Source organism: Erinaceus europaeus, chromosome 2 (assembly GCF_950295315.1).
Source record: "Erinaceus europaeus chromosome 2, mEriEur2.1, whole genome shotgun sequence".
In the NCBI taxonomy this organism is placed as follows: Eukaryota; Metazoa; Chordata; class Mammalia; order Eulipotyphla; family Erinaceidae; genus Erinaceus; species Erinaceus europaeus.
The window spans coordinates 191,413,522-191,436,587 of record NC_080163.1 but is presented as its reverse complement, the minus strand read 5'-3'; the positions used below and the strand labels follow the sequence as shown (position 1 = coordinate 191,436,587).

At 42.5% G+C, this 23,066-nt stretch overlaps 1 protein-coding gene across 1 annotated transcript in view; it reads left to right on the top strand.

Moving 5' to 3' along the window:
* The window catches only part of LOC103127621 (uncharacterized), a 163,792-nt gene that overhangs the window by 133,767 nt on the left and 6,959 nt on the right, over positions 1 to 23,066 (top strand). The window contains 6 exon segments of the mRNA XM_060186434.1: positions 3,988 to 4,079; positions 4,869 to 4,957; positions 6,674 to 6,857; positions 19,395 to 19,475; positions 20,509 to 20,693; positions 22,166 to 22,560. Of these exon segments, the coding sequence (XP_060042417.1) occupies positions 3,988 to 4,079; positions 4,869 to 4,957; positions 6,674 to 6,857; positions 19,395 to 19,475; positions 20,509 to 20,693; positions 22,166 to 22,560 (1,026 nt within the window).

Below are 23,066 nucleotides of genomic sequence, written 5' to 3'. Positions count from 1 at the left end.
AGAAAAAAGGGGAAAAATTTTCTTTCTTTTAAATTATTAAGCACACCTCCTTCCCATTCCCCCCCATAACCAGTCCCTGGGGACCAGCTCCTAGCAGGCTCCCCTGCTGAGCCTCTTTCTTTCTCTACCAAGATTCCTGTCCCACCAGGGAGTATCATTCATTCTAAGTCTATACCAGTCTATACCCTTCTGAAACCTCTGGCCTTTTTTCTTTCTAAGTAGCCAACCCCCCCCCCACCTCACCTCCCCTTTACTGTTTCAGCAAAATCAATCAAATACCTAGAAATAAAGTTGACCAAAGAAGTGAAAGACTTGTATGCTGAAAACTATGAGTCGCTACTCAAGGAAATAGAAACTGATACCAAGAAATGGAAAGATATCCCATGCTCATGGATTGGAAGAATAAATATCATCAAAATGAATATTCTCCCCAGAGCCATATACAAATTTAATGCAATACCCATCAAAGTTCCACCAAGCTTCTTTAAGAGAATAGAACAAACACCACAATCATTTATCTGGAACCTGAAAACACCTAGAATTGCCAAAACCATCTTAAGGAAAAGAAACAGAAATGGAGGCATCACACTCCCAGACCTTAAACTATATTATAAAGCCATCATCATCAAAACAGCATGGTACTGGAACAAAAATAGGCACACAGACCAGTAGAACAGAATTGAAAGCCCAGAAATAAATCCCCACACCTATGGACATCCAATCTTGGATAAGGGGCCCAAAGGATTCAATGGAAGAAGGAGGCTCTCTTCAATATATGGTGCTGGGAAAACTGGGTTGTAACATGCAGAAGAATGAAATTGAACCACTTTATCTCACCAGAAACAAAAATCAACTCCAAATGGATCAAAGACCTAGATGTCAGACCAGAAACAATCAAATACTTAGAGGAAAACATTGGTAAAACAGTTTCCCACCTACACCTAAAGGACATCTTTGATTAATCAAACCCAATTGCAAGGAAGACTGAAGCAGAAAACAAACCAATGGGACTACATCAAATTGAAAAGCTTCTGCACATCCAAAGAAACTATTAAACAAACAAAGAGACCCCTCACAGAATACACCAGACAAGAAACTAATCACCAAAATATACAAAGAGCTCAGCAAACTTACACCAAAAAAGCAAATGACCCCATCCAAAAATGGGCAGAGGATATGAACAAAACATTCACTACAGAGGAGATCCAAAAGGCTAACAAAAATATGAAAAATTGCTCTAGGTCACTGATTGTCAGAGAAATGCAAATTAAGACAACACTAAGATACCACCTCACACCTGTAAGAATGGCATACATCAAAAAGGACAGCAGCAACAAATGGTGGAGAGGTTGTGGGGACAGAGGAACCCTTTTACATTGCTGGTGGGAATGTAAATTGGTGCACCCTCTGTGGAGAGCAGTCTGGAAAACTCTCACAAGGCTAGACATGGAACTTCCATATGATCCAGTAAGTCCTCTCCTGGGGTTATACCCCAAAGACTCCATAACACCCAACCAAAAAGAGGTGTGTACTCCTATGTTCATAGCAGCACAATTCATAATAGCTAAAACCTGGAAGCAACCCAGGTGCCCAACAACAGATGAGTGGCTGAGAAAGCTGTGGTATATATACACAATGGAATACTATGCAGCTATCAAGAACAATGAACCCACCTTCTCTGACCATCTTGTACAGAGCTAGAAGGAATTATATTAAGTGAGCTAAGTCAGAAAGATAAAGATGAGTATGGGATGATCCCACTCATCAACAGAAGTTGAGTAAGAAGATCTGAAAGGGAAACTAAAAGCAGGACCTGACCAAATTATAAGTAGGGCACCAAAGTAAAAGCCCTGTGGTGAAGGGTAGACATGCAGCTTCCTGGGCCAGTGGGGGTGGGAGTGGGTGGGAGGGATGGGTCACAGTCTTTTGGTGGTGGGAATGGTGTTTATGCACACTCCTAGTAAAATATAGTCATATAAATCACTAGTTAATTAATATGAGAGGGGGAAAATTAATTGTATGTCTCGAAGTTTTTCAAAATACAAACTGAATCTTTTTAATATATAGGCTGTGTAATTGATATGCAGATTCTCTCAAAAGCCTAGACCAAGTAGATCAGAAGCAACCAATAGCACAGCTATATACAAGATACTAGGTACTATACAGCAAACCCTAACAAAAGGACTATATATATATATAGTCCATGTTAATAGGAATAAGTGTTTTTCCTATCAGTTTTCAATCAAAGAATGAGTCCTCCAGTTTGTTTCTTTTATGAGATTATTTTGCTAATCTGTACTGTTTGAGATTGCATATGAATTGCTGAACATATACAATTTACAGACTTTCATTGAGATTTTATGGAGAGTGAACTAACTCTTTAGATGTTCATCTTAAAATGCTATGAAAGAATCCATGTGTTCATCCATTTATTTTGTGGCATTTTAATGTCTCTGATAAACATTTTGAGACATTATTATTTAATTTGTTAATTATTAGTGTTATTATTATTATTTGCCACCACAGTTATCACTGAGGCTGGTACCTGGACAACAACTCTACTGTTCCTAGTGGCCATACATTTATGAGAGACAGAGAGAGAAGGTGAGAGAGAAGAAGACTGAGAAAAAGGAAAAAAAAGAGGCATCTCCAGCACTGCTCCACCACATAAGGAGCTCCTCCCTGCTGGTGGGGACAGGAAACTTCAACTCAAATTTTCACACTTGCTACCATGTGCTATCTACCAGGGGCACCACAGCCCAGCACCCATTTTGTAAATTTCTATGTACAAGTTCACTGGGATATTTTTTGTTGTTGCTGCTGTTTGTTTGTTTCCCGTTATCCCCAAATATTGTATTCAATTGATGTCACTATCATTGGAATTGTTTTATCAGATCATCTGTTGCCCTCTCCATATAGCTCATGATCTGAACAAAAACACTTGACCTCCTACAGAGATTCACATCCATTTTCTGGGGGGCCTTTATAGACTCACTGAACACCTGTGGAATCTTGTAGGAAAGGTCATGACCCCAGGCCCCAGAATGCAGCCACACTCAGTCAGCCATTTCTTCTCTTTCTCCACAGAGTCAATAATACTGTCCTTCATCTGAGTCAGCAAAACAACAGTCACAGAAAATGACCTCATGTTCCTCATCTGCTTCACTAATGACCCAGAATCTCTATCCACTGGTTCTTCAATGAACAGAGTCCATGCTCACAGAAAGGACAATACTATCCCTGGATGAGTACCCACACCATAGACCTCACCCAGACTGGGGACACCCAGGAATATCAATGTGCAGTCTCCAACATAATTAGTTCCAGCAAAAGTGAGCTACTAGAGTTGAATGGGAAATCATTCATACTCCTCACCTCCTATCCTTGTTAAACTCTTTTGTGAATCTTTTTTTCTTATATATAAAATTCTGTGTATAGTAAGTTCTATTCAAATAGTTAAGTATAAGCAACAGAATGAAACTGAAGTGTCTTGGGAAGACTTTCACTGAGTGAATAATATATATATATTGAAGGTGACATCCACTATAGATGCCACCTCTTATTGATCACAGTTTCACAGTATCCACAGTAAACACAGAGCTCTCAGTGGCTGGGTAGTGGTCTTATGACAAGGCAATGACATATGACAAGCTTTCAGTGATCACAACTCTTTCCATCCTCCAGTGCCAGGTGGCAATGGCACCAGGTCTTAGACTCAATTAAGGGAAAGTCAAGCTTGAGGCTGGCTAAACCAAGTGATTCATCCAGTCATGTGATCAGAGGTGGGAGGAGAAGATTTTGGAGAACCCAGGTTTAAGTCAAGACCCTGGGACAAGGTATAGCACTGAGTGAGGGCACACTCTTAAGGGAGGTTCACCCATACTTAATACCGCAACCCAACCCATCCTACCAGGGTGGCTAATCCCTGATGTAAGCCAGGGACATGAGTCTGTGAAAGGAAAGGAACCCTTTTGGTTAATATCCCAGAAATATAGAGGCAAATTCAGACCAAGACCAGAGGTTTGTGATCATCTAGAAGATGGCACTCAGGCACCTATTGAAGGTGGAGATGAGGCTGAGTAATAGACACTAGGGGAGAACCACAAATCCCTGGGACATCCCACAATCCTCTTGTCCACTGGCCTCATGCTCCTGGGTAATCAACAACACCACCTCTCTGGGTTCATTGAACACTTTGCACAGGGAACCAGGACTCTAGGAGATCCCCCAAAAGAGGGTCTTAGTGGTTGACCATCTGGGGTACAGCCTCATCTCTACCATTAACTCCTTCAAATCCTAGAGCTAGAAATACTATCCCCTATCCTAAGAACCCTCAGATTTTGCAGCCTTAAAATTCATTTAGAAAAAACAGTCAGGTCCAGAAAGATAGCCCACCAGGTAATGCAGATGTTGTACCAGGAGTTCAGCCCAGATCTGAGCCCTGATGCTACTTGGGAGACTCTGTGGTATCAGAGGAACCTGCAGTGCTGTAGTCTCTCTGTCCTTCTCTGTGTGAAGAAAAAAAAAAAAAAGACAGACCGGTGAAATCTCAAATGGATGAGCTCCCAGCTCAGCTAAACTAAACTAAACTAAACTAAACTAAACTAAACTAAACTAAACTAAACTAAACTGAACTGAACTAAAATAGCAACCTGAAAGCACGTGCTAAATATATGTTAAGTTGTGACACTGGAGGCTAAACAACTCCCTCCTTGGGCACTTTCAACTAGAATAGAGACCCTGTGCCTAGAAGATTGTCATCACCCTGTCATGTGGTACTAGCCCTCTTTCTATCCCTTAGACCACACCTTTTCCTGCCAATCCACCGTCTTGTTGATGTGCACCCCTTTTTCTACACTTGCCCCTAGGTACCACGTATCCACATGTAGTACAAGAAAGGTTCTATTCACAGGGCATCTGAGGGGCTACAAACAGCAGGCAACAACTGACAACCCAGGTACAGAACCCTCAAAATATCTATTCAGGAAGGTGACTAGGAATCAATTTATAGGCCCTTTCTGAACTGAGTCTTACTCTGTACAACTGGACCCTGAAAGGAAGTACAAGGAAGCTGTGATACTGAGAGGTGGCTGTGGAATGTGCTGGTAGGATAGAGGGGCAGGAGAGAGAAGCCTGGGGACAGAGCAGGACCTGGGTCTGAGGAATGCACAGAGGCAGAAAGAAGAAAGGGAATTTTGGGAATTTTGCCCTTCAGTGACACAGTAACTGACGAAAGCGAATAAACAGGATTCCTTTGGGGCTCTATCATGCTCCTTCCCAAACCATGTCTTGGGGCCACTATTTAAGAGGCAGTGCCCCTGTTTCTGCCTGTCTTATCTGCATTGATAGCTTCTTTCTGCCTTTACAAGGCCATTATCTGGGTCCATACTCAACGTTGACCTGTACAGGACCCATTATGAAAGATGTTTTTAAGAACTGAGTACTGGAACACATGTATGAAGGACATATCAGAAAATAATCCTTCCTCAGGTAGAAAACATGGAGTTGGGAGTTCCTAAATCCCCCTGGTTTACAAGAACCACTGACCTTTTATGCCCAGACTATATCATCCATCAGGGAGCAGCCTGTTTTTTTCTATCCTGAAAATTCACTGAGACCTCAGGCTGGAGAGCTATTATGTGGGGCATCACAGACAGAAGCCGTGTTCAGGGCTCTGTCATATGGGGCAGATGGAACACCTCCTGACTCTACTTGAGGGGTGGCAGGAGGTGAGCACAGCACCATCTGGTCTTTGGAATCCCAAGAGTTACTAAGAGTTAGGAAACTCTTACTCACACAGAGATGTTCTCTACCCAGTAGTAGAAATGGGTTTTTCCTGTTCCTCTGAACTCTTCATTAATCCCAAAAATTCACCAAGGGATATATGTATCACATTTCACCACCATCTCAAAAGGAATTTGGGTATCATTTCCTCATCTTCTCAGACTTCTTTCAGACCCTTCTCTCCAACACACTTCGGTTTTTGGCAGACACAGAGACTTTGCACACAAGTAAAACTGTATCATGATGGGTAGCCCTGGAGGTGGCACAATGAATAAAGCAAAGGATATCTCAAACATGAGGTCCTGAGTTCAATCTCTAGCATATTGCATGTGCCAGAGTGATGGACTGGCTGTCTTCTCCTTTTTCTTCAACCTTTCTAGTATTTAAATTAATTAATAAATTATTTTAAAAAATATTTTATTTATTTATGAGAGGTATAGGAATAAAAGAACCAGACATCACTCTGGCACATGTGCTGTTGGTGATCGAACTCAGGACCTCATGCTTGAGGGTCCAATGCTTTATTCACTGCACTACCTCCTGGGCCACTTAATGAATTAATTTTAAAAAATAGTGTTCCTGTTGGGTCTTAAGGGAAAGTGGTTGCTAGCAGACCCAGAGCCAAGAGTTAAAGATATCCCCACCCTTGGCCCCAGATCTAGGTCCTTGACAGAAGCTTCAGGAATCTGAGACCTGGCTCAAGGAGACAGTCAAGTTTCCTGCTCAGAAAACACAGCTTCCCTGTGAGGACACAACAGCAAAGAGTCATGCAAGCAGCCCACGATGATCTTAAGACCCTGGGCTCAGACTTTCCTTAAAAGGTATTTGAATCCCAAAAGGAAGTGGTTAAATTGAAGAGTCCATGTATGGCTGATATGATTGTTCTCAGTTCCAGAAAAACCAAAGAATCAACTATTTCTTCATTTCTTCATTGTAAATCGGGATGGAGCAGAGTGTCACAATGCCAGTGAGTCCAAGGACTTCTCAGTATTTCAGAGAACATCAGGGCCTCCAAGTTCCTCACAGAATCACTCCTCACGTGACCCACTCCTGCACAGCAAACACTTCCAAGGGTGAACTGCTCGGAACTCCTTCTCCAGTACCACTGCTTTCCCACTCTGGGGTCCTCCTCAACCCCCCACATCCTCACTCTCTTTTCCACAGACACAAATCCTCTTAATATCCTCATGTCCACCTGTGCCTCCTCTCCAGAGTGGAAATAAGTGAAGCAGGAAGGATGGAGAGAGTCACAGGTCATTAAGCTTATGACTGGGAGACATGATAGTAGGCAAGTCACCAAATTAAAAGTTCTAATTTGGCCTAATTGAAAACTGACCTTTAAGAATGTATAAGATTACTTTTATGACTCTCTTCCCTAAGCAAAATGTACCCAAAAAGAAAATAAATTATTCCTCTTTACAAATCCAGAAATTTCTATCTTGAGCAGTGCAAATGCCACTCACACTGCCTTTGTATTTCAGGTGTTAGCCACACCACGCGTCTGAGAAATCAACTTCATGGGCAGATGTTTAAAAGAAAAAGAATGTGTCAAAATAAAACTTTTTTTATTACACATAGATATTATGGAAATATTTCCCTTATATTTACAAAATCTCCCAATAAAGACTTGGTTGTACTTCATACACTGAAAACTCTACCTCAAAGTCACCATAGAATTTCTTATCAAAATTCAGTTATTCTCTTGAACAGGTTAAAGCATTAAAATGAAAACTCACAGTTAAAGAATTAAATACAAGCAATAAGATTTCTGTAGGTGGCTGGGGATATGGATCCACCTGTAAACACTCATGTCCAGTGGAAAAGCAATTACCAAAGCCAGAACTCTCACTTTCTGCACCCCATATAGAATTTTGGTCCACATCCCCAAAAGGGGAGAAATGATAGGGGAAGATGACCAGAAGGCTCTGAACTCCAATCCCATCAAGACAGAGAGAGAGAAGAGGAAAAAAGGAAGGACATTTAGAAGTAAGGACTACAAAAGCTGAATAAGGGCAAGAGACCAGCATACTTAAATGATGACTCTTTAGTCACTGCCAAGCCACCCCATTGTCTGGGGCCCTAATCAGGGAGTCCTGAGATTTTCACACAGACATGATGGGCCTAGACCTCTAACAGATTCCTCTTTCTACTGTCACTGGCATCTCCATCAGGAACAACATAATGAACCCCTTCGTGGGCCCCTACAGGACCTGGCCCTTGATATGGATCAATAATGGTAGGGAATGTTCCATTCTCTAAAGGGAGGTTAGATAACATACTCTACCTATCACTCGAGGAAGGTGAATCCTGAGATTAGTGCAGCCTGGAATGATCCTAGCCATGACCACAGAAGGTGATACAGAGGTTAGTTACATAGGCTCCTATGCTGAATATGGGTCCCAGAACAAATCAATGGGGCTCACAGTCAATTTATACACTATTTTAGAGCTACTCTCTTCCCTGATGCAGCTTTCTAGTCCTTTCTCCAACTAAGACATTCTCTCCTCAGACAATAACTTGGATCCACCTGCATATTAGATGTCATGCTCAGGCAAAAACTAGTAAAGTCATGGGCCTCTTGGAATATACCTAAAATAGAACTTTTTCCAAAACGGATACTCCAAATCTTCATCTGAAATATTCTTGCCTTTAGGTTCATGATTAGTCAACAATTTGTTCTGCTTTATATCTTAACTCTTTTTCAGCCACCAGGTTCCAGATGCTACCATGATGCCAACCTGTCATCCCTAGGCATACAACCCCACTAATGTGTCCTGGAGACCCACCTTCACAGACCCCTACCCCAATATGGAGAGAGACAGGCTGGGAGATGGATCTACCTGCCAATGCCCAGGTTCAGTGGGGAAGCAATTACAGAAACCAGGCCTTCCACCTTCTGCACCCCATAACGATCATGGATCCATACTCCCAGAGGGTTAAAGAGTAGGAAAGCTTTCAAGGGAGATATGATACGGAGTTCTAGTGGTGGGAATTGTGTGGAATTATACCCCTCTTATCCTATAAGTCTTGTCACTATTTCCATTTTATAAATAAAAATTTTTTAAAAATAAAGGAAAAGATAGTATCATAAAAATAGAAAAATATATAAATATAGTTATAGAAATAATTGTCAATCCATATCTGTGACCATGTGAGAACAATTGCAGTTTCCAGTGGGGTAAATGGGGAACAGCATGAAATTGTACCCCTGTGGTGAGGGGGAGGGTGGACATTCAGCTTCCCAGGCAATGGGGGGGTGGGGAGGATGGGATGGGACACAGTCTTTTGGTGGTGGGAATGGTGTTTATCTACACTCCTATTAAAGTGTAGTCATTGAAAAACCACTATTCAATTAATATGAGAGGAGAAAAATTGACCATATGTCTCGAACTTTTTAAAACACAAACTGAGGCTTTTTAATACATAGGCTGAGTCTTTGATATGTGAACTCTCTCAAAAGCCTAGACCAGGGAGAATAGAAGCAGCTGGTGGCACTGCTATATACAAGATGCTGGGTATTATACAGCAAACCCTAACAAAGGGACTTTTCAAAGTTAACCCAATTACCAAATAATGTGATGATAACAATAACTATCCATTGTCTTCTTGAATCCTAAAACAGCAGGAACCTCACATTTCCACTATAGAGCCATATTTCCCCCAGTCCTGGAACTTAGGGTGGGGCCCACTTTCCTGCATGCTTCTCTCAATTCATATCAAATAATACTGCATCTGCTGATCACAACCTAATCAACACAATGAGTGCCACCCCAACATGCTTCACTTCAGACTGTGTCCAGAGACTTCAGGTGTGGAATGACAACCTTTCAGCTTCATCACTCGGGTGAGACCTTTCCTTTCATAGTATTCTCTAATCTCATTCCAGGTGTCCCACTCCCCAGTAAAGTCCCCAAACCTAGGTATAGACCAGGTCCCCTGAAATACAACACGTGTTCACACGTGTCCATAAACCAGGGAAAAAATGTATACCTGAAAGCAGAAGTACACAAAAGTCTGCACAGAGTGCCTCCCCACACTTCATTCACACTATTCCAGCCTTTAGGTCCATGATTGTTGAACAATTTGTTTGGCTTTGTATATTAACTCTCTTTTCAGCCACCAGGTTCCGGATGCCAACATGATGCCGACCAGACTTCCCTGGACTGACGACCCCACCAATGTGTCCTGGAGCTCTGCTTCCCCAGAGCCCCACCCTATTAGGGAAAGAGAGAGGCAGACTGGGAGTATGGATAGACCAGTCAATGCCCGTGTTCAGCGGGGAAGCAATTACAGAAGTCAGACCTCCACCTTCTGCAACCCACAATGACCCTGGGTCCATACTCCCAGAAGGATAGAGAATGGGAAAGCTATCGGGAGAGGGGATGGGATATGGAGACCTGGTGGTGGGAACTGTGTGGAGTTGTACCCCTCCTATCCTATGGTTTTGTTAATGTCTCCTTTCTTAAATAAATTAAATTAAATTAAATTAAATAAAGAAATTGTGTCCCTGTTATCTCATAATTCTGTAAACCAATATTAAATTACTAATAAAATAAAATAAATATTTAAAATATTTCTGTAGGTAAATGAAGATAAATATAACTTCATGAATACAAATATAACATTCATTTTCCCCTATAGCTCCGTCCAGATTTAGGAAACTCTTAGTAAATGTTCTATTTCCAGTAATGTACTTTAAAAAATTTTTTTTAGTCTTATGACCCTTTAAAATTTTTTTTTATTTATAAAAAGGAAACTGACAAAATCATAGGATAAGAGGGGTACAACTTCACACAATTCCCACCACCAGACCTCCATATCCCATCCCTTCCTCTGATAGCTTTCCTATTCTTTAACCCTCTGGGAATATGGACCCAAGGTCATTGTGGGATGCAAAAGGTAGAAGGTCTGGCTTCTGTAATTGCTTCCCCACTGAACACGGGCATTGACAGGTCGATCCATACTCCCAGCCTGTCTCTCTCTTTCCCTAGTGAGGAAGGGCTCTGGGGAAGTGGGACTCCAATGCACATTGGTGGGGTTGTCTGTCCAGAGAAGTCTGGCTGCATCCTGCTAACATCTGGGAGCCTGGTGGCTGAAAAGAGAGTTAATATACAAAGCTAAACAAATTGTCGAACAATCTAAAGGCTGCAATAATGCAAATGAAGTGTTGGGGGGTCCTCCATTTTGTAGACAGATAGTAGGCATATTTTAGTTATATTTCAAAGGTCCTGTAGCTATACTAGTGTGACGTCATACTAGTGTTTTGTGTTTTGTTTTGTTTTGCCTGATCCTGAAATCTGATATGCAAGTGGATTCAAGTTATTGTCTGGGAAGATGATGTCATGGCTGGAAAAAGGACCAGAAAGAAGGATCAGGGAAGAGAGTAGCTCCCTAATATGAGAAAGGGGTATAAATATTGCTGACTGTAAACCCCATTGATTTGATGTGATCTGGGGCCCATAATTAGCTTAGGAGCCTGTGTGACCTCTGCATGCCTCTACATCTGAGTTCACATTCTGTGGTCATGAGTAGGAACATTCCATGCTGCCCCAATATCGACCCATCTTCCTCAGGTGTAGCATAGAGTATGTTGTCCATCCTCCCTTCAGACGATGGAACATTCTCTATCATTGTTGATTCAAGTTGAGGACAAGGTCCTATGGGGGCCCACAAAGGGGTCTATTTTGTTGTTCCTGATAGAAATGACCAGTAACAATGTAGAGAGGGATTTTTTTTTAAAGAAAGGATTAATTAACAAAACCATAGGGTAGGAGGGGTACAATTCTTTACAATTCTTTACAATTGTGTGGAATTTACAATTCCACACAATTCCCACCACCCAGTCTCCATATCCCCCCCTCCCCTGATAGCTTTCCCATTCTCTATCCCTCTGGGAGCATGGACCCAGGGTCATTGTGGGTTGCAGAAGGTAGAAGGTCTGGCTTCTGTAATTGCTTCCCCGCTGAACATGGGCGTTGACTGATGAGTCCATACTCCTAGTCTGCCTCTCTCTTTCCCTAGTAGGATGGGTCTCTGGGGAAGTGGAGCTCCAGGACATATTGGTGGGGTCTTCAGTCTAGGGAAGCCTGGCTGGCATCCTGATGACATCTGGAACCTGGTGACTGAAAAGAGAGTTAACATACAAAGCCAAACAAATTGTTGAGCAATCATGGATCCAAAGCTTGGAATAGTGGAGAGGAAGTGTTAGGGGGGTACTCACTGCAAACTCTAGTGTACTTCTGCTTTCAGGTATATATTTTGCAGTAGTTTATGGATACATGTGAACATATGCTCTCTCTCACAGAACCTGGTGTATATCTAGGTTTTGGGACTTTGTTAGAAAGTGAACCAACTGAGATGGAATTCGAGTATACTATGAAAGGAAAGGTCTTACCCGAGTAATGAAGCTGAAGGGTTGTCATTCCACATGTGAAGTCTCTGGACGTAGTCTGAAGTGAAGCATGTTGAGGTGGCAATCGTGTTGGTTAGGTTGTGATGGGCAGATGCAATATTATTTGATATGCATTGGGAGAGGCATACGGGAAAGTGGACCCTACCCAAGGGTTCCAGGACTGGGGGAAGTGGAGACTCTATAGTGGAGATGTGAGGTTCCTGCTGTCTTAGGGTTCAAAAAGACAATCGATAGTTAATGTTATCATCACATTATTTGGTAATTGGGTTAACTTTGAAAAGTCCTTTTGTTAGGGTTTGCTGTACAGTACCCAGTATCTTGTATATAGCTGTGCTATTGGTTGCTTCTGATCTACTTGGTCTAGGCTTTTGAGAGAGTCTGCATATCAATTACACAGCCTATATATTGAAAAGATTCAGTTTGTGTTTTGAAAAACTTCGAGACATACAATTAATTTTCCCCCGGAGAGAGGGATTTATTTGAGGTCTAGGCCCATCAAGTTTGTTTGGGAATCTCAGAATTCCTGATTAGCCCCCCAGCTGACACTTTTAAAAAATTTTCTTTATTTATTTGATAGAGACAGCCAGAATACAGGAGGGAAGGAGAGATAGAGAGTAACAGAGACAGAGAGACACCTGAAGCCCTGTTTCACCACTCACAAAGCTTTCCCTCTGTCAGTGGGGACCAGCGGTTTGAACCTGGGTCCTTGCTCATCGTAACATGTGCACTCAACCAGTTGCTCCTCCACCCAGCCCTTTTAATGTACTTTTAAAAATCATTTTACTGTGGGGTTAGTGGTTTACAGGACAGTTGTTAACCCATGGGTAAAATGTCTCATCTCACAATGATAGGTGTCAGCAAAGCACTATCTATCTCCAACTTGGGTCATTTTACACCATTGTGAACCAGGATCCCAAAACTACCCTTTGCAAATCCCCACCCTGTTCTCTTTCTCCAGAGTTCATTGCTTTGGTACAGTAATGAGACCCAGTCCAGGTTTGTCATCAGCTTTTAAGAATGATAAAGTCGTCTTCTTCATCTAATCTTTTTTAATTGATAATTTCATATTCTTTACATTTAATTAGTGATTTAGTAGTAATTTACAAGATAATAGGGGCATAATTCCACACTATTCCCACCAATGCTCTGTACTCCCAGCTCCTCATCCCTAGTGATAACCACCATAATTCTCTGAAGGTCTTTGATAGGGTTGATGGAACTGGCGGTGACTGTGTGTAGTGAAGAAAGGAAGTGAAGTACAACTACCTTATGATTAAATTCATAATCAGTATATAGAGAATTGAAACATTAGTTTGGGGAAAAAAATAGTCAGCCAATATTGTTCATCATCTTGATCTGAGCTTGAAGGAACCATGTTATGTGAGATAAGCCAAAAAGAGAAGGATGAATATGGGGTGATGTTGTTTTATCCGGGCTGGCTTCACGGGCGGATAACAGAGACGACCAGAGACACATGGCTGGGCTGAGAACGCAGTTTAATCTTTATTCACGAATGAGCAAATCACCACACCATGTGCTTTTCTCTATCATCCTCTCTCCGCCGCTGCTGCTGGGACAATAGGGTGATCTCAATCTTAGGTGGAACTTAAGAAACAAGAATGGTAATGTACTTAACATATTCAATAAAAGTTGCTCTTTTGCAAAAAGAGTACATCTTAAAGGAAGACATTGTTGGTATGGTTTTGAATGGAATATTTTATTTGAGAATATGCTAGGTATAAATGTGACCAGACACTTAATTTTTTATTTATTTTTTAATTAATCTAATAATTCTTCTTCTAGCATTTGCCCTTCTTCCGTAGCCAGTCAACAGCGTCAGGTTGAGCCTGATGTAAAGTTTCGAGACCTCCTTTGAATCTGGAGAGGTGGCAGTCGTTGACTATGTGGGTCATAGTCTGTCTGGAGCCGCAGGGGCAGTTCAGGTCGTCTCTGGATCCCCAGCGATGGAACATAGCGGCGCACCGGCCATGGCCTGTTCGATAGCAAATTGAGGAGGGCCCGATCATAACGTGCTAGGTCAAAGCTGGGTTGACGCTTGCAGGGGTCTGTGATGAGGTGTTTGTTCTTTACCTCAGCTGACTGCCAACTCTGTTTCCAAGAGTCTGGAACAGAGAAGTTCAGTGTAGGCGTAGGGGACCAGATTGGGTGACGAGACGTCAAGCGCTGGACAGGGTGGGCGAAGATATCCGGGTATATTAGCAGGTCCGGTCGAGCGTAGATGTGGGAAATGAACTTAGATGATGCTGCATCCCGACGAATATCTGGCGGGCGATGTTGCTAAGAACTGGCAGCCATGGAACCGGGATGGAACGGATGGTTCCAGAAATTATCCTCATGGAGGAATATAATTTGGAATCGACCAAGTGGACATGGGGGCTACGGAACCATACTGGGGCACAGTATTCTGCAGTGGAATAGCATAATGCCAGAGATGATGATCGGTCGTAGTGTGGAAGCGCTCGCGCCCCATGAGGAGCTGGCCAGTCTTGCAATGATGTTATTCCTCGCGCCCACCTTTGCTGCAGTTTTTATGAGATGTTCATGAAATGACAGAGTAACGCCAAGATAGATTAACAAGATCATAGGATAAGAGGGGTACAATTCCACACAATTCCCACCACCAGAGTTCCATATCCTATCCCCTCCATTGGAAGTGACCAGACTCTTTGAAGAAACTAATACTGACTTTCCAAGTCAATTAAAAATCAGCCTGATGATACCTTCCTCATAAGTTACACCTAAACAACCCTATAAAGAAGTTATCCCCAAGGAGTCCCTTCAACAAATGGTGTTGGAAAAATTGGGTTGAAACAAGCAGAAAAATGAAACTGAGCCACTACATTTCACCAGACATAAAAGTAAATTCCAAATGGATCAGAGACTTAGATGTTAGACAAGAAACTGCCAAATATTTAGAGGAAAATACTGGAAGAGCTCTTTTCTGTATAAACTTTATAGGCGTCTTCAATGATATGAATCCAATTGCAAGGAAGACTGAAACAAAATAAACCAATGGGACTGCGTCAAATTGAGAAACTTCTGCACATCAAAAGAAACCACCACCCAAAGAGAATTCTTATAGCCTTGAAGATCTTTACATGCCATATATCAGACAAGAGGCTAATAACCAACACATATATAAAGAGATCACCAAATTCAGCAACAACAACAACAACAAAATGACCCCAACCAAAAATAAGGTGAGGATATGAACAAAATATTCACCAAAGAGATCCAAAAGGCCATCAGACATAGGAAAAATGTTCCAAGTCATTGATTGTCAGAAGAAATGAAAATAAAAACAACAATGATGCCACTTCACTCCTGCGAGAGTGTCACACATCAGAAAATGTAGCAGCAACAAATGCTGGAGAGGTTATGGGAACAAAGGAGCCCTCCTGAACTGATGGTGGGAATGCAAATTGGTCCAACCCCAGAGAAGAGCAGTCTGGAGAACTCTCAGAAGTCAATAACCCTGCAATTCCTCTTCTAGGGATATATCCTTTGGAACCAAGCACACCCATCCAAAAATATCTGTGTATACCTATGTTCACAGCTCCACAATTCCAAATCCTAGAAGCAACCCAAGTGTCCAACATCAGATGAGTGGCTGAGAAAGCTGTGGTATATATACACAACGCAATGCTCCTCAGCTGCCAATGCCCGTGTTCAGCGGAGCGGCAATTACAGAAGCCAGACCTTCTATCTTCTGTACCCCATAACGATCCTGGGTCCATGCTCCCACGGGGATAAAGAATAGGAAATCTTTCAAGGGAGGAATGGGATAGGTAACTCTGGTAGTGGGAATTGTTTCCCTCTTATTCTATGGTCTTGTCAACATATTTTTATTTTATTAATAAATTTTTAAAACTTAAAAAAAAACAACATGAAAAATGACAAATTCACCTTTTTTGCCTCATCATGGGTGAAGCTTGAAGGATTCATTTTAAGTGAGATAAAACAGAAAGAGAAGGATCAGTGTGAGATGATCCCACTCGTTAACAGAAGCTGAGAAATAAGATCACAAGGGAAAACATAAGGCTGCTCTTGGACTGGAGTATATACTTTGGTGTATTGCACCAAAGTGAAACACTCTTAGTGGAGGGCGGGGGTTCAGGTCTAGGAACATAATGCCAGAGGAGGACTTTGACGAGGTTAAATTCCTATGTGGAAAACTGAGAACTGTTGCACATGAACAAATTACTGTATTTTACTGTCAACTGTAAACCATTAATCCCCTCTAATAAAGAAAAAAGAAGAGGAAGAAGAAGAAGAAGTAACAGTAGTAGTAGTAGTTGTTGTTGTTGTTGTCTCCAGTCAGGCTCAGTAGTACAAAATACCTGAGGCAATTAAGCAGAGATGAACCAACCCAAGTTTTGTAGACGAAAGTCAAGGCATGGTGTTGGTGTGATTACTTATCCTTAAGATGCTACTAGATATTCTACATGAGATTCATTACAAAAGGTTTCAATAAAAAAAACTGAAGAGTCTATCTGGCTACATGCTATTTTTGATGTGTTCAGACAAATAGGCCAATGTAGAAAATCAGGACCGTTGGCCCAGTGAATACTTCAGAATATAAACCTGCATTCTGCTTTAGGCTTTATTTACACAAAGCAAAGGACACAAGTAAATGCTTTTTCACCACATATATATCTCACAATAATTTGATTATTGAGCCAGCCCGAGATATAACCTGAGGGTTGTTTAGAAATGCCCTCTTTTCCCCAACATCAACTCATTCCAGCCTTACACAATCATTCCTGAGAACAGGAAGAACAACATATTTACTTTAATTCATTTTATGTAGCAATATGTTTTGTATCCGAATAAAAAAAGGAGTAAAAGTATAGGCATTTTCAGAATATAGATGAAATGTTCCTTTAAAAAATGCTACCAAAATGAATCCAGAGCCACAAAGTTGACTTTGTTCCTCAAATGTGAGGAGTCTTGATCATTCAAAAGTGATTACTGAGATAGGGGAGGTAGCTTGATGGTGTACCACTACCTTTCATGCTTGAGGCAATGGAAGGTATTCAAGACATATTAATGATGGAATGTTACTTTGGCCTCTCTCTTCCATTAACTTTATTCCTCTTTTTAAAATAATAATCACAGGGCTGGGTGGCGGCACACCTGGTTGAGTGCATGTGTTACAATGTGTAAGGACCAGGCTTTGAGTTCCCGCTCCCCACCTACAAGGGAAAGCTTTGAGAGTGGTGAAGCAGCACTACTATTTCTCTGTCTCTCTCCCTCTCTATCTCTCCTTCCCTCTTGACTTTTGACTGTTTCTATCTAATAAATAAAGATAATTGAAACTGTTTAAAGGCTTGGAAAATAAAAATAAATAAAATGCTAATCACTATTTTTAATTTTTAACAAGGTAACAATTCTTATTTCAAACACTATATCAAGAGAGAGAGATTTGACCTCATTAAAGAAAAGGGTAAGAAGGTAAGTGCCATGAAAAAATTCCGGAATTTACTACAAGCTGGTTCAGTTTAGGTTACATCACTTAGTGGCCATTCATTTACCCAGGACAAGAAAGGGCTTGTGATGCATTATCATGAAGAGATTTTTGTGGGGCTGTGAAATATCTATTGGGACTTTACCTACTGAGTTTATAAGGTTAAGAATTCACAAGTGTTGATTTCTCCTAGGTATCCACCATGTACAACAGTTCTGAATGTCTTTTGTGTAGTGACAATGTATATAGACTTATACCTACCATAAAACAGCGCCGTGTAATATTCAGGAGGGTTCAGGCATCGAGCACACTCAGTAAAACAGACATGTTATAATGTGCAATCACTACTTTTCAGAGCACACACACTGAAAGTAGAAAAACTGATAATGATGTGAATAAAGTAAAATATTCTGCAATAAGATTCCACATCCATTTATATATGGTCAGCAAGGATTCTCCCTGAGAAGAAGGGAGATCCTTAGCAGGCAAGTTGTCTACAAACCTGTAGCAGCACCACTCTTTCCTCAGATTCACTAAAAACATCACCTACATGAGGATTAAGGGAAGCCTGTGATCACACCTGACTCTGAGTCTGTGCCTTAACCCTCCTACTGAAGATGCCCTGTGCCGCACCCATGGAATAGTGTAACAACAGAGACACAATGACACAACTTTGGTGAAAAGAACCCACTTTGGGGGAGTCAGGCGGTGGAGCAGCGGGTTAAGCGCATGCAGTGCAAAGCACAAGGACCGGCGTAAGTATTCCGCTTTGAGCCCCTGGCTCCCCACCTGTAGGGGAGTCACTTCACAGGCAGTGAAGCAGGTCTTCAGGTGTCTATCTTTCTCTCCCCTCTCTGTCTTCCCCTCCTCTATCCATTTCTTTCTGTCCTATCCAACAACGATGACATCAAGAGCAACAATAATAACCACAACAATAAAACAACAAGGACAACAAAAGGGAAAATAAATAAAATTTAAAAAAAGAACCCACTTTGGCGTTAGGACGGTAGTGCAGCAAGTTAAGTGCATGTGGTATGAAGTGCAAGGACTGGCATAAGGATCCCGGTTCGAGCCCCGGGGTCCCCACTGCAGGGGAGTTGCTTCACAGGCAGTGAAGCAGGTCTGAGATGTCTATCTTTCTCTCCCATCTCTGTCTTCCCCTCCTCTCTCCATTTCCCTCTGTCCTATCCAACAATGATCAACATCAATAACAACAACAACAACAATAATAACTACAACAAAATAAAAAGAACAAGGGCAACAAAATGGGAGTAAAGAAAGTTAAAAAAAAAAAAAAGAAAGAAAGAAAAGAACCCACTTTGAGGTCAGAGGATTCTCAGTGACCAAGATCTAAGGTAGGATGGTGTCCCTCGACTAAGAGCCATGCCACAGCTCTGACCTAGGAGAGTCACAGACAATAAAATGACATCAGGTGTCTGACTTACAGCATGCTTCCTCAGTGTACCAGAGAAAAGTGTCCACCAGAACCTCTTTTTTTTTGTAGCAGAGCTAGAGAGAAGAAGGAAACAGGACAGGCCTCCTATTGTTTCCACATGGCCTACGCAACTACAGGACAACAATTTGAATGAATGAAACAAGTAATTTCACAAACAGGAAGAGGATAGTTGTTGGGTCACCTCCAAGATCAATAGGCTGCAGCAGCAAGAATCAGCAGGATAATCTGATGCTCTGTCATATTTTATTCTAAAGGCAGAGGAACTATGGTTCCTACGCCCTAATGCTCCAGTGTCTGCTTCGTGGTAACTGGAAGCTTGGGCCTATAGTTGGAGGGTACAGTCTTATTGACTTTGAGTCAGCACAGTGTGTACAAATCTCCAGACATGCCCAGGAAATTTAACATTATCGAGTCAGAATTCCTACAGGAAGGTTTGAAAGAAAGACCACTGGATCCATCTACACTCATCAACTAATTATCTACAACTATGACAAAGAGTAATAGTCTCCTGGGTTTAAGAACCCCTTAGTTACTCTGTTAGGTGCTGAGATGTCCTCTTACAGTAAACAGCCGAGGTCCAACCATGGGGAGGGCAGGTCACCCACTTGGGACAGGGGGACCATCGGCTCTGCATTAGAAGTGAGCTCCAGTGGTCCTGAGTTCGATCCGGCAGCACATGTGCCAGAGTGATATCTGGATCTTTCTCTCTCTTCTCCTATCTTTCTCATAAATAAATAAAATCTTTAAAAAAAAAAAAAAAAGTGAGCTCCAGACCCAGTGTGAACCACAGCTCCTGAGAGCTGGGAAGACAAGATGTTCAGGTCCCCGACACCTACCTAGCGAGGCAGAATCTGCACCTTCCCTGAATCTGCAGACCCGCCCTGTGCACAGGACGGAGGGGGGGGGGGAGGATCCCCACCCACATGAGGGGTCTTGCCTGGCTGGGCACCCCAGCAATTGGGCAGTTGCTGAAGCTGATTTTGAAGGAGTCACCTGTATATTAACAATCCTGTATATTAATTAAGTTCTTCAGAGATGAATTCTGTGTGATAAGATCTATTGAGGTCTTAGGATCCTACTCTGAGGGGTAATGTGAAAGGGCTAAGAGAACCTTGAGATAGTATATGGGGAATGACAGTGACCTGTCACCCCAGGTTTGAGCCCATATAAACAGGAATATGTGGTGGTAGTGGTATGTGAATGGGAAAATAACAGCTGAAGGTCTATGTTGTTCCTAGAACATAAAGAGAGAAGCAGAAGGAACAAGGAAAGAAAAATTAGTGGGGTGAAGAGGGAGGGTCCTAACAGAGGCCCCTCCCAAGACCAAGTCCCCCGCCCAGATCATTATAAATTCTTCTGCCCTAGTAGGAAGCTCAGCACAGAGGGAGGAAGCACCCAGGGGCTGACACCTCAGGAGCAGCTGTGCTGGGAGCATTTCTGGAGCCCAAGCTCTACTATCAGAGGGAGGACACAGCAGCCAGCAGCCAACATGGAGGCACACTTGGTCCCTGCCCACAGAGGCTGTGTATCCAGGCAGAGGCTCCTGCTGGCAGGTAAGAGGGCATAGTTTCTGGGGTCAGTGAGGATGGAGAACAGACACTGGGATGGGAGCTGGGGAGACAGGGCTCTGAGCATGGAAAGAGGATTCTGTTTGTACCTGAGTAGAGAGATGAGATGAGGAGAAGATGGAGTGAGGAGGAACTCGGTGAGTGCTTTAGTGATGTGGAATCAGTAAATGAGCAAATAAACTGCTTACTGTGTGTCTGCACATCATTCACCACAAAACAGGTATGTCTATAAAATAAGGAGGGCACTCCTGGTTGAGCACATGTTATCATGTGCAAGGATATAGGTTCAAGCTCCCTGGACCCCAACTTCAGGGGGAAGGTTTCACAAGCAGTGAAACAGTGCTGCAGGTGTCTTTCAGTCTCTCTTTCTATATATCTCCAGCCTCCATCTCAATTTCTATGTCCTGTAAAAAACTTTTTTTAACTGCTGAAAATAGTAACTTATATGAATATAATAATAATAACAAAACTTTCAACTGGGGAGGTATGAAATTTTCCTTATAAACAACATCAGAACATAGCAAATAAACACCAGAACATGTAGGACATGAGGCCATCATTCATTTACTCTGTCAGTTGGTCTTGGTAAATCAGTCAGTCAGTCAGATTTGCATTCATCCACAAATCTGTACAGCTTCTCCCAGCAATGGGGAGGGAAACAAGATTAGGCAAGTGTCTGCCCTCAAAGAGCTCACACTCCTAGGGAGGAAAACAGACAAAATGTCTAGACGGTAAGGTCAGGTCTGATAGGTGTCATGCAGGGAACAGAGCAGGGAAAGGTCCCACAGTGGAGACAGAGGGTCATTAGAAAAGGAGGGAAGGGAAGGCAGCTCCCAGGACACCTGAGTATGAGCAGGGGTTTGAGGGCCATGAGAGGTGAGTGAAAAAGACGCCTGGGGAAGAGGAACATTTAGGGAGGATTTTGTAACTATGATAAGGGTAAGATTCTAAATCTGTAGGACAAACATTCACACACAAGCACAACATAATATACAGTCAGCTGTGGATGCTTCTGGGATTTAATCACCAACAAGATGATTATTTTCATTCAGATAAGATTAGAAAAATACAGGGAGGGAGGGGGAAAGAGAGAGAAAAAGAGAGAGAGAGAGAGAGAGAGAGAGAGAGAGGAAAGGAAGAGGAAGAAGATGAAGGAGAGGAGAGAGAGGAAAGGAAGAAGAAGAAGAGAGGAGAGAGAGAAAGAAAGAAGAAAGGAGAGGACAGAGAGAGAGAGAGGAAGACAGAGAGAGAGAGAGAGAAATCACAGCACAGCACTGGGCTTCCTCGTGGTCATGGCACAATTATGTGATGCCAGGTCCTAGAACTGAACCATGAGCATGGCAACACTTACTCATTACCTGGTGAGCTACCTCTAAGCCCATTCATTGATTATCAAATCTGCAGGTCTCCACCCGTGCACAAAATACAATATTGAACAATTTCTGTTTCCCTCCTAGTCTCACTCTTAACCATCTGGATGTCATCCGCTGCTGCTGAGATGACCATTGAAGTGACACCACCCAATCCTGTTGAGGGAAATGATGTGAATATAATTGTCCGCAATCTGCCTATTGACACAACTGTCCACTTTTGGTACATCGGAAGATCTTCAATCTTCAGACAGCTGATCGTGGCATATGAAAAAGATACAAAAAAAAACTTCCCAGGGCCTGCATTTACTGGCCAGGAGACAATCATCCATAGTAGTTCTCTGCTGATCAGAAACATCACCCGGAAGCACACAGGATACTACATCTTCCAGGTCATGAAGCCATTTTATCAAACAGAAGAGGTATTCACATGGCTGCGAGTACACTGTGAGTATCCATCCCTGACCTTTGATTGCTTATGGGTGAGGCTACCTCACACACATGGGACAGAGGCCTGGAATCTGCCTCCATCTTCCTCCACACTCTGTCCCCAGGATGCATCTGATCATTTAGTGCAGGTCACATGTGGTAGAGAGAAATGACACAGAGCAATGTCCTTATTAGAATTGTCAGGATATCACATTCCCTGATGGGAGGAATAGCAGCCTCCACACATAAAGGGGTGATGCAGCAAAGACACAGCAGTCTCATTCCAGGCCTCTGAACCCAGTCACCATGACAAAGGCTCAGCAGACTGGGTTCAGGACCAACTTCCCAGAGGAGCTCACTACCAAGACCCCTGTCCTGCAGCACAGACACAGTGACTCAGGAGCCTGGGGCAGGCATGGCTCTGGCTTACTAGGCAGGGTTAGACTGGTTCAGCATCTGGACAGCCACTGGCTGGTGCTGAGGGCTTTGAGGCACCTGTAACCTCCCCTGCTTGTGACGTTGGGATTTTTGGATGAATCAGTTCAGTCCATTTTCTTCT